Here is a 12,243-nt window from a genome sequence, read left to right as displayed (position 1 = left end):
CTGCATCTGGCTCACACGTGACTGCAGCTTTACTGCTGTGACAATGTAAACAAAGGGGAATGTGAGTCTTGTTCAAGTTGTTAAACTACATTCAATTATATGCATGCACCATCTTAGCACAGCAGTGTTTATTAGAACCGGCTCATACGACGATGGCTGCTGTGCTGACTCTAATTAAATATGAAAATGACTCAGCTGCTACCGCATGTGTGATCCAGATACAGATCGGCTTCTACGTCGAACAATGCAGTGTTGTTGCAATAAAGTGATCATATAGACAAATACACACTGTGTTTACTGCGACACACAGTCACAATCTTTTCATCCAACTTTGGCTAATGACTCACTAGCTCTATCGTGCACAGCCTCATTGTTACTCAACATCTGTCCAATCAATTTTTAAGCCTTAATGGAAAACCATTAAGAGGCTGCATCGACTAGAAAAGGATGTTTTTCTTTCCCACAAAAATGACCCCAGTATTTTTAGAAACAGGCTAACTCGATGTTCAATCCAACAATAGAAAATGTAAAGACCTGATTCCATTTAATGCCCCTCGCTGGTTCAAGGGCAGCAGCAATGAGAAATCGGTTGCTTTGTGGAAGAGAACGATCGGAAAAGCACTTTTTCTTATTAGGCCGTGCTGAGCAAAGATCCCAGATCAATCCTGACTAACAACTTGTTTTAATCTGTCTTTATAACCGTGTCAAAATGAGGGCAGAGGATACAGCATCAGTGAGAGATTTAGAATGTAGGAGCCAAACTTAAAAAAAAAAAAACGAAGAGCTTACCTTCTCACCACTTGGGCCAAGAGGACCAGAATCTCCAGGGAGACCTGAGCGACCCTTTGGTCCCTCTGGACCGTCTTCACCTCTGGGTCCAGCTGGTCCAAGCTCTCCCTGGAAAAAACATACAGTCATTTTTATAAACTACAGCAGTTACAGTGCAAACATCAGATCTGAACTCGTACTTTTATGAACTTAGAGTCTACTTATTTCCTAACAGCATGTTCACAGTGTTAACATTCAGATTGTACTGCTGTGTTAATTTTAAGATGACAATAATGGTTTTGTTAAGTTCAATGACCTTGTGTTAATGTTTGTTTCATTTTCTCTCGCTGCTCCTCCTTTACTCTGATAAAGAATGCTGCAGGCGTCTGATTGGTCAACGGAACAGTCAATCATGACATCATATCCCTCTCCCACTTTTGAGGAGCTGCCATGTTATCCTTTTTTTTCTTAACAATTTAAGTTGAAAGCTTTTGTACACATCTACAGAACAGTTGAAATTTAAAAATGTATTGACGATGTTTCAAGGATCAGCTGTATTTAATTTAATCTGTACTGAATATCAGAGCCAATTTCTTTAATTATCTTTTCACTTGTTTAAAATGTCACACACTCCACTGGCAGCAAAATGCAGAGGATAGCCTTGGGCTAAAACACGTCTGTTTCCTTCGGCTGCTGTTAATCAGTCCTGTTTAATGTTACACAGACACTCCAGGTTTTTTCATGCACTCCATGTTCTCCTCCACTTTAAAAGGTGTCACAAGTGTTGTTCAACAAACAAGTCAGCCCATCCTGGATGACCCTGAGTTGCCCTCTTAAAACTGATGTGAGTGCGAAGTTGCTTAAAGAATCAAGGAAGGCTATTTTCCCTCGCCGCCTGCCTCTCAAAGCTGTTAGCGATCCTATTATTGCTTCTCTCTGTTCGTGTGCTCGCCTTCCAGCAGGACACACACTAAATGACAGAATACAAACTCGCCCTGACAACCAGTCGCTGCTGCGGGGACCCAATGGTGTGTGAAAGGTATCTACTTAAAGCCTTGTGCGGAGTTGCACAAGCGTACGCCCACACTCAAGTACACATAAAACGGCATCAAGCTAACTGTACTTGACTCACACACACTTGGAAGCTCATCAAAGAGAGCACTTCAACTTGAGCGAGCACATGCACACTTTTTCATGGGCATACTTGAAAAAAAATGAGTCATTTAGATTCAAGTCCATGTGTGTCTCATCCAGAGCAGAGGGCCTCCTCAAATCCTTGCTTTCATCTGAATGTGCTACATCTCCAGAGAGAGAGACAGGCTGAAGCCCTGTGTGTCTCTCTCTCTCTCTCTCTCTCTCTCTCTCTCTCTCTCTCTCTCTCTCTCTCTCTCTCTCTCTCTCTCTCTCTCGGGTTTGAGGGTTTTAAAGTGCCATTGATTTCTCCTTCCTTTCTGTGCCCGGCTAAGAGACAACCAGGTCAGGGATTGGGGGTTTGATGCTTGAAGTAGGGGCTAAGGAGAGTTATGTTTCTCACTGTAAAAGACTTGTTTTCCCCCTGTCTGACAACGTAAATCCCCAATGCAGCTATTCCTGGTTTTACCTGTCAGACTTGAGAATGTCTCCAAAAGTTTTCTGAGATCCAGGCTGACGGCAGTCAAAGAGGGGATGCTCGTGTAGACACATACGCACACACAAACTAACAGCTGGCAATAGGAACGACACCTTATGTTTGCTCATTACCCACAATCCACAGCTGTCACAAGGGCTTAGGCCACCAGAGGCTAACCTGTCAGGAGTTATTGGTACTTTCACTAAGTTCCTGTGAGGGTCAGAGTACACCCCAGATCATTTTAGAGCTTTAGTGTGGAGTTGGTGTGCAGTAATGTTGCATTATCAAGGCTGATTCTAATGTTGCATTATCAAGTATGATCCTTATGTTGCTGTATCAAGGCTGATCCTTATGTTGCATTATCAAGCTGATCCCTATGTTGTATTATCAAGTATGATCCTTATGTTGCATTATCAAGCTGATCCTTATGTTGCATTATCAAGTATGATCCTTATGTTGCATTATGAAGCTGATCCTTATGTTGCATTATCAAGCTGATCCTTATGTTGCATTATTAAGGCTGATCCTTGTGTTGCATTATCAAGTTGATACTTGTGTTGCATTATCAAGGCTGAACCTTGCATTGCATTATCAAGCTGATCCTTGTGTTGCATTATCAAGGCTGAACCTTGCATTGCATTATCAAGGCTGATCCTTATGTTGCAGTATCAAGCTGATCCTTGTGTTGCATTATCAAGGCTGATCCTTGTGTGCATCATCAAGCTGATCCTTATGTTTCATTATAAAGGCTGATCCTTATGTTTCATTATAAAGGCTGATCCTTATGTTGCATTATCAAGTATGATCCTTATGTTGCATTATCAAGCTGATCCTTATGATGTATTATAAAGGCTGATCCTTTCATTGTATTATGAAGCTGATCCTTATGTTGTATTATCAAGAGCGACCATGTATTGTGTCGAAAAGATCCTTTTATCATTATGGATCAATTATTACCTGCATGTTTTTCACTTAGTTTTGTGATCAAGATGTATCTCATATCTCATATTTAGCCTGTTCCTTGCATGTGTTTATAAAACAGAGCGTTCCTTCTGTTTTGTTTTCAAAGCTGTTCCTTTGAGCCTTACATCAAGGCTGTTTCTTGCTGTTCCTTTTATAGAGTTATCAAAACTAAGATAATTATTGTTTCATGAAATTGCTTGTCAAACCCCTGAAATATTGTTGCTGCCTGAAGAACAGAAACTAGACTTGCTTGTAACATTTGTTGTGTTCAAGCTTGTGTTCACTGTGTCTAAAAAAGAAACGTGGAAAAGCAGATAAGATAGTCTGTTAAACGGATGTTTACTATGATTTAATTTTCTTCTCATGCTCTATGACAATGAAAGGGCCTACTTTGCCCTCTGATCCTGATCCAATCCAATCGACCCTAGTGGGATTATAAAAGCAGCCTGATGGATAGATGGCTGATTACAGATGAGTTCAATACAAATAAAGACTCCTTACCCTGTCGCCCTTGATGCCCATATCTCCCTTGAAGCCGGGGAAGCCGTCTTCTCCCTATAAAAAGAATAAAGGCGCAGGGAAGATGAGGATGTATTAAAGGAGAAAGGATGAGATAATACAGATGTTAAAACCATTTGTGTAGTATTCACACACTCAGACACAGACACACACACACACACACAGTTGTAGAGTCTTGGCTAGATCTGCTGTTGCCATAGAAACTCTTGATCCTGATCGCTATTTTTTTACTGCCTGAGTACCAACAACATTCAGATCAGCTTTTACAGGATTTCATTGAGAATATCATTAGTGTGAATCACATCATGCAAGACCTGAATTAATTTTTAGTACAATTCATTTCCTCTCACACCCCCCCCTGCCACTTATCATACCAACAGCCGGAGCTCTCTTACCTTTTCACCCTTGTGTCCTTTGAGACCACGTACACCATCGGCTCCCTGTGATGCAAGAACAGACAGACGTTACAAGCTGACAGAGTACAGACTGGACAAAGAGAAGGGGCTGAATGTCGAGTGTGTACCCTGGAGGTTATTTGCACCCATTATGGACATCAGCCTCTTTCTAAAAATGAGGCAGCAGAGTCAGAAAGTAGTTCATTGCTGGCTGCTGCCATTTTTTCCTCTGAAGCTGTCAACAAAGACTCAATGAAGGGATGGATTTAGCTGTGTTTTGACTGCGTTCTAAAGTGCAATTAAACCTAAAAGCACTTGAAATCTTCTCAACTAATTTCTGCAGCTCATCTTCCTCGACAGATCAGCCACTTGAGACTCAAAGTCAAGCCACTTGTTTGATCCCCTCTCTCAGAGGGAGCTTTAATGAGCAGATCAATCACAACCTCTTGGCAAGATTCATTTGGAGGAATTTATTCAGTCCGGGTTTTATCAGCTACTCATGACAGAAAACATGTGAAGGGCTGTGCATCTTAGAGTTGTTATCATCTCCTTTAGCTAACCTTAGGTCCACCTTGTGCAAATAGAGTGATGAAAGATCTGCGAAGGTGACTTTTCCTGTTATCTCTGCACCACAAAGATCACTTTCACGTCTGTTTAAAGCTGAAGCCATTGAATCATTCCAACGAAAAGCAATTCAGCAGCAAAGCAGACCTTCATTTGTGGAAAATAACAGCATTTTTCGAAGTCACAGGAAACTGCGTTCTTATCCTGAGGCTTTTAACAAGTTAATGTGCAATATTTAGCCCGTAAAAGATGCAATTTGCAGGGAACCACAAGCTTATGGCATCAAAAATTCATTTCAGTGAGGTTGGTAATCATCTTACCTTCACGCCTCGGGGTCCAGGATAACCAATGGGTCCTTGAGGGCCAGCAGGTCCCTGGAGAGATAGATGTTTGGTGAGAGCTTGTAGATAAATCACAATAACGGTGCATGTGCAAACACACTGCTGTTGTTATCTTTATTCATTCATGTTATGCAAATGTGTCTGAACTTTAAAAAAACAACAAACTGCAAAAGCGTAACATACCAGGTGTCCCTTCTCTCCATTAGGTCCCTCCTTTCCAGGGTGACCCTGTAAATTATTAAAAGAAATATTATTGCATCTCATTTCAGCAGAATTACCACCATAAATAGTACAACAGTCCCTTTAAGCAGGGGATTAAGTTTTAAAGCTTTTGGAGGACGTATCAAAATGGAAAGTGGAATTAGCGCCTGCACAGTTCAATCTCATTTGGGATCTTCATCTTTAGTGCACAGCATAAACGAGGCACTACCGGCAATTACTGGCCCCTGAAAGCCAAGACTGCCCTTTTGGGACTTCACAATACATTACACACATACTGTACATGCACGTGCACAAAGACACTATGCAGGAGACACAAACACACACACATCTAATACCGACGTCCGGTAAAAAGGGGGAAAGAAAACTGGAGGGAAATTGATTGCACTCTCTGGAGACAAAGTAGCTCTGCAAAAGCCTCTGATGGGTTTTTTTTTTTTTGTGGCGTGAGAGAGGATGGAGAGGGAAACAGACACTAAAGAGGACAAAAATCAGGGGCAGGGAGGGAGCATAGAGACTTGAGGGAGAATATTACAGTTGATGGAAGATTCAACAAATGGATGGATAAAAAAAGCTGAGTGTGTAAATGGTGGAGAGCTATTTCTATTCCATGAAGACTGAAAGCCATTAAAGGACCAGGGGACATCTTGCACAGTGTTTGCTCTTCTCCTTCTCTCTCTCTCTCCTCTTTCACCAAATCCCCTTCTCTGCTTTTTTCCCCCCCTTGCATTCCAGTTATTCATATTTCACAGCCTCTCTTGTCTCTGTCTCTCTGAGGTGCCACCTGGTGCCTTCTAAGGAACATCTGCCATTAGTGCAGGTGTCTTCTGTGCTGTCTGTGTAGGGCCTGGAAAAAGGGGTGCTTGAATGTATAAGTCTGTGTGTGTGGGCGGGTTGTTCCTCTATAACACAGCTGCGCTAATGTGTGGTTTACACATGTTTCAGACAAATAACTGATTCAGTGTGTTGTGAATTAGTGAAGTGGTTTATGAAGACTTACATTTCATATACTGATTAGAAAATGATGTTTCTTACGATCATTTCTTAAGTATGAAAAAGAGAGTGCGAGGGAGAAAATGTCTTGCTAGCTTGATTTTCCGAACTCACCGGTGGACCATCAGCTCCTGGCATTCCTGGCAAGCCTGGCTTTCCAAAAGGACCCTAAATAAAACAGGAAAAATAAGGCGTTAAAGATGATAAGAAACTAGAAAGTGAGTCAACACATAGAAGTTGAAGGTTAAAGAAAACATGAGCCTGTGAAGACTAACCGTGCTAACTCCTGAGGCAAAGTAGCTTAATAAACTCAACGCTAACCCCAGCATGCTAACAGGCGAAACGACAGAATGCTTTTTGCTATTTCCACAGAATAATAATAAAAATAATAATTTCATTATTATTATTATTAGACCTTTATTTTACCAGGTAAAAATGTTTGAGAACCAGTTCATGAATCATATTCAAGTTTATACTCTAGAAGAGGGGTTCCCAAAGTGTGGGTCAGGCCCCCCCGTAGGGTCACAGGACACAAATGGGGGGTCGTGAGATGTCTTCCAAAATGTTTCTTTTTTTTTTAAAGTTATCTAAAATTAGTACATTTTACCCATTATAGTAAAAATATCAACAAAAACAGTAGCTGAACTTGAAATTAAACTTTGAAAATAGAAAATGTAATGAGTTTTCTGCCTTTCTTTTTGCCAGATGACTCCTAAGTTTAGGGTTAGTGAACAGTTAATTATCAAAAGCATCAGTAGCAGTAGGTTAATTCATAAAGGCACAGGACACACAGACACATGCTCATATAGGTAGGGTCATTTTCTGCACACCAGCTAAATTAAGCCACATTAAATCCCTTTGAGGGACAGTGGGGGTCGCGGGCTGAAAAGTTTGGGAACCCCTGGTCTAGAATATTACAATGAACTAAATGTGTAGCACAAGTTATGAGCCAAAAGTCTTGTTGAGCGCATAAGCATGCAGTGATTACTCAGCAATAAAAATGAAGCATAAATGAAATGAAAGGGAAAATAATGCTAAAGCTTCTTATTTTGTGGACAAATGTAAAAGTTTAATACACATTTGTCCTACCTGTGATAGATAAAAAGGGGAGCACCACTGTTAACACATCTCATCAGAGTGTGTGGAGTAAATGTATGTAAGTAAATGGGTGAGAGGAAAGTTAAGAGTAAAGCTAAGTCAGGAGAATTTATCCTCTGAGGAAGATTAATGTCTGTACAACATATCATCTTAATCGGTTCAATCCAGCCATAACTAGTTCAGCTGCAAGCCTAGCTAGCATAAAGAAGATTTGACATTTGATATAGAATCTACTGGTCTTTTCTTTACTACTTATACTTTCAGAAAACATCCATGACTCTCAGACTGTCTTCAATCTACATCTAACAGTTAGCATTGCATCAAAGATTTACTGATGTATTGACTCACAGATTGATAAGAGTACATAGAGAGAGCATTTATTACATCATCCTGCAAGAGTATGTTTGATGCCACTTTGAACCTTTTTTATATTTTCATTCTCTTTTCATCCTTTTTTGTAATTCATCCAACATCACAGCTTTCAGGCCTTTAATTTATAATCACAAGCAACACCGACATTGTTCTTCCATTCCAAGTGTTCATTAAAAAACTGAAAATAGAAGCTGACAAATGTGATTTAGCTGAAATTGGATTAAAATGTATCTGGATTTAAATCTATCTGTCTACTAGGCAGTATTTAGGCCGGCGTTGGGGATGGGGGGACGTGTTTGCATAATGGCGTGATAAGCATTTGGAATTGAATAAGATAGCAACTCAGCTTCAGCTCATGCAAATGAAAGAGACAATTTCCTGCAATTTGATAGGTTTGGGGCCTGTGTTTATTAGCATTTTATCAAGCTGGCAGATTTTTTTCTTTCCTGTGGGGTTGCAGAAAAGGCATAATTCAGAATATATCATCCGTATTCAGGGATCATGTGATTCCTCACCTTTTCTCCTGGGGGTCCGATGGCTCCCTGGGGCCCTGCGAGTCCCTGTGAGGCGAGAATGGAGGTCTCAGAATATTTCATTTAAAGGATGGGAGACAGATTTGATGTCAGACAACCTGTTTGTCACCTACCTGAGCACCTGGGTTGCCTTGCTGTCCTGGAGGTCCTGGCTCTCCTTGAGGTCCCTGGAAGAAAATTCAGGTAATTTAAGAAACCTCACAACAAAAACACAGAGACTGATGGCTCTATTTACGAAGGGAAGAGTGATTTGTTGCTCCATATGGTCCATTAAAAGTGAAATGTTGTTGTGAACAGATATAAATTACCAGCTGTCCAACAACGCATCACAACGTCATTACCTTCTTTCTGAAGGAGCCGTAATTTTTACACAAATATCACAACATCCCGCTCTGGCTTAAGGCAGAACACGCACACACACACACACACGCACACACACACACACACACATATTCTCACACCTACTTTCCTAATGAAAGAAACTGCTGAAGCACAAACACAAAACACCTTTCCTCTCAATCAATTATGTTGGCGCGGTGCAGGAGTGTGGGAAAGCAGCTGATCTTCAATCTCTACCTAGTTGGAACGATCCCAACAGAGCAGACGAGCTGCTACAGACTGGTATTCTCTCATTATGAACAAGCGCTGTGAGAAATTGACCTGGAATGATACAGCTGGCTATAGTAAAGCTGCTGGAATGGATCTAAACACAGCCGCTGTATACCTTATTACCCGCTGAGTATCCTTTGGATGGACTTGTGTGTACATTTTGTTGTGTGTGTGTGTGTGTGTGTGTGTGTGCGTGTGTGTGTGTGTGTGTGTTGTAGAGAGGCCTCTTCATGCTGTGTCATAGGTTTCCTGATGAAACAAAGTCTAAGAGATGACTCCATTTCAGCCTTTTTTGACTCTTCCATGTTTCTTTTTATAATAAATGCTACATGTTTTTGAATATTTGATTAAAAGTAAATCAATTGAACAACTTTTTTCATAGTTAATCTGTGGTTTCCTGCCAGCTTGCCTAACTGCATCACTGATCACATTTATCCTACACTTTACATTTCAAAGGTGTTAAGCATTCTCCAGCATTATGTTCCATTATACTGCATGATTGCTGCAATTATCAAAGAATCACTGTATCATATTACCTTTGCACACTGGGTTATGTATTGTATGGTATTCATCTTGAGTAAAACTGTAATTCCAACTCCTGCGTTTCATAATTAATAGGACCAAAGATGAAAATTTGAGACCTCATTATTTTAGAATTTACCAACTATTATTGTTACCGTGGGTTTTGCACCAGGATTTGTTTCATATCATACTGCATCTTATTGAATTGTGTATTATAGTTTCCTCTATTCTTCTGTATCATGTCTTGCATTGATATGACTGTTTTCATTGGCAATGTTCCTCATATTGAAACACATATTATGATATGGTATTGTATAATATTGTATTTCATTGTTTCTTATCGTACTGTATCTTATCATATCGTATCGTATTGTATCAAATGTATTGTTTGTTATGGTATGCATGTTGTATGTTGCTTGATATCATATTGTATTGTAATGTATCATATCATAGATTATCCTATAGTATCATATCTTATCTTATTGTATTGTTTCTTATCATAGTTTATCCTATTGTATGCGATCATATTGTATTGTTTGTATCTATTGTATTGGAATGTATCTTTTCATATATCAGAATGTATTGTTTCTTAGCGTATCTTGCGTTATCCTATTATATCGTATTGTTTCTTATATTATTGTATCGTACTGTATGTTATCATATTATATAATTTCGTATCATATCGTATTGCAATGTATCATATTGTACGGCATCCTATTGTATCTTATCGTTTCTTATCTTATTGTATCGTACTGTTAGCTATCATATTATATAATTTCGTATCATATCGTATTGCAATGTATCATATTGTACGGCATCCTATTGTATCTTATCGTTTCTTATCTTATTGTATCGTACTGTTAGCTATCATATTGTATGTTATCATATTGTATCGTATCATAACATATCTTACAGTATCGTATTGTATCTCTTCTCATGATATCGTATCATATCGTATGTTATGCTATTGTATCGTATCGTTTCTTATCTTATTTTATCCTATTACATGGATAATATTGTATTGTTTCGTATTGTATTGGATGGTATCTTTTCTTATATCCGAATGTGTTGTTTTTTATCATACCTTGCGTTATCCTATTCAATTGTATTGTTTCTTATATTACTGTATCGAACTGTATGTTATCATTTCGTATCATATCGAATTGTAATGTATCATATCATACGTTACCCTATAGTATCGTATTGTTTCTTTTATTATTGTATCGTACTGTTAGCTATCATATTGTATGTTATCATATCATAACATATCTTATAGTATCAGAACGTATCATTTCTTATGATATGATATATTGTACGGTATGCTATTGTATCGTAACGTTTCTTATCTTATTTTAACGTGTTGTATGCGATAATATTGTATTGTTTAGTATTGTATTGGAATGTATTTTTTCTTATATCGGAATATATTGTTTCTGAACGTATCTTGCAATATCCTATTAACCTATTGTTTCTTATATTATTATATTGAACTGTATGTTATCATATTGTATAATTTCGTATCATATCGAATTGTAATGTATCATATCGTACATTATCTTATAGTATCTTATCGTTTCTTATCTTATTGTATCGTACTGTTAGCTATCATATTGTATGTTATCATATCATAACATATCTTATAGTATCAGAACGTATCATTTCTTATGATATGGTATCATATTGTACGGTATGCTATTGTATCGTAACGTTTCTTATCTTATTTTATCATATTGTATACAATAATATTGTATTGGAATGTATCTTTTCTTATATTGGAATATATCGTTTCTGAACGTATCTTGTGTTATCCTATTCTATCGTATTGTTTCTTATATTACCATATCGTACTGTATGCTATCATACAGATCGTATCATGTCATATCTTATCGTATCGGAACATATTTCTTCTTATCATATTATATAATATCGTATGTTATGCTATTGTATCGTATTGTTTCTTATCGTATTGTATTGGAATGTATATTTTCATATATCCAAATGTATCGTATCTTATTAAGTGTTGTGTAATCCTAATCTATCGTATTGTTTCTTATGTTCTTGTACTGTACTGTATGTTATCATATTGTATCATTTTGTTTAATAATGTATTGTAGCGTAGCTTAACGTATCGGAATGTATCGTTTCTTATCGTATTGGAATGTATCGTTTCTTATAATATCGTATCGTATTGTAACCCTATTTTCCACAGTTAATGGAACCAAAGTGTCAAACATGTATGAAGCTGTATTAAAGTTTTTCCATCATCTTCAGACGTTTTATTGATCAAACGATCACTTTATCATTGCCGTGAAGAAGCAATACTTGCAGCCCCAAGTTTTTCTCAGAAAAGATATTTCATACAATTTAATAGCAATTTGATTAATTTATAAATTTCACTTACAATGTTTCCTTTGGGTCCAGGGTGGCCATCCATTCCAGTCACGCCCTGTAACAGACGAGATGAACATTGAGCGTACACAGAGAGGGGCAGAAAACATGTAACACACTGAAAAAGTTCTCATTCTGGGTGAACTTTCAGCTTTCACTTTAAGCTCTAAACAGACTTTAAAAAAAATATGTTTTTGGACCAGATCTCTGCTTTTGGATCTGCACTGCATGAATTTAAGAGTTTGATTTATTGGATTTGGGATCTCTACATCTTGCAGAGGGATATCATCTCAAAATAAACTACGTGATTGATGCGCTCTGCCCGTGTTAAATTAAATCAGTTGAAACAA

General features: G+C 38.2%; 1 protein-coding gene across 5 annotated transcripts in view; it reads right to left on the bottom strand.

Annotated features, from left to right (window-relative positions):
• col5a1 (procollagen, type V, alpha 1) overlaps positions 1-12,243 on the bottom strand; it is a 102,063-nt gene that overhangs the window by 28,911 nt on the left and 60,909 nt on the right. For all 5 annotated transcript variants that reach the window (XM_034709436.1, XM_034709435.1, XM_034709437.1 and 2 more), the window contains 9 exons: positions 11,907-11,951; positions 8,488-8,541; positions 8,357-8,401; positions 6,486-6,539; positions 5,343-5,387; positions 5,139-5,192; positions 4,255-4,299; positions 3,842-3,895; positions 790-897 (listed from right to left, as the gene is read on the bottom strand). In XM_034709436.1, coding sequence (XP_034565327.1) covers positions 790-897; positions 3,842-3,895; positions 4,255-4,299; positions 5,139-5,192; positions 5,343-5,387; positions 6,486-6,539; positions 8,357-8,401; positions 8,488-8,541; positions 11,907-11,951 — 504 coding nt within the window. The remainder of the gene's footprint in view (positions 1-789; positions 898-3,841; positions 3,896-4,254; positions 4,300-5,138; positions 5,193-5,342; positions 5,388-6,485; positions 6,540-8,356; positions 8,402-8,487; positions 8,542-11,906; positions 11,952-12,243) is intronic.

Source organism: Notolabrus celidotus, chromosome 19, assembly GCF_009762535.1.
Source record: "Notolabrus celidotus isolate fNotCel1 chromosome 19, fNotCel1.pri, whole genome shotgun sequence".
NCBI classification, from domain to species: Eukaryota; Metazoa; Chordata; class Actinopteri; order Labriformes; family Labridae; genus Notolabrus; species Notolabrus celidotus.
The sequence above is the reverse complement of the archived record's forward strand: the minus strand, read 5'-3'. Positions and strand labels throughout refer to the sequence as shown.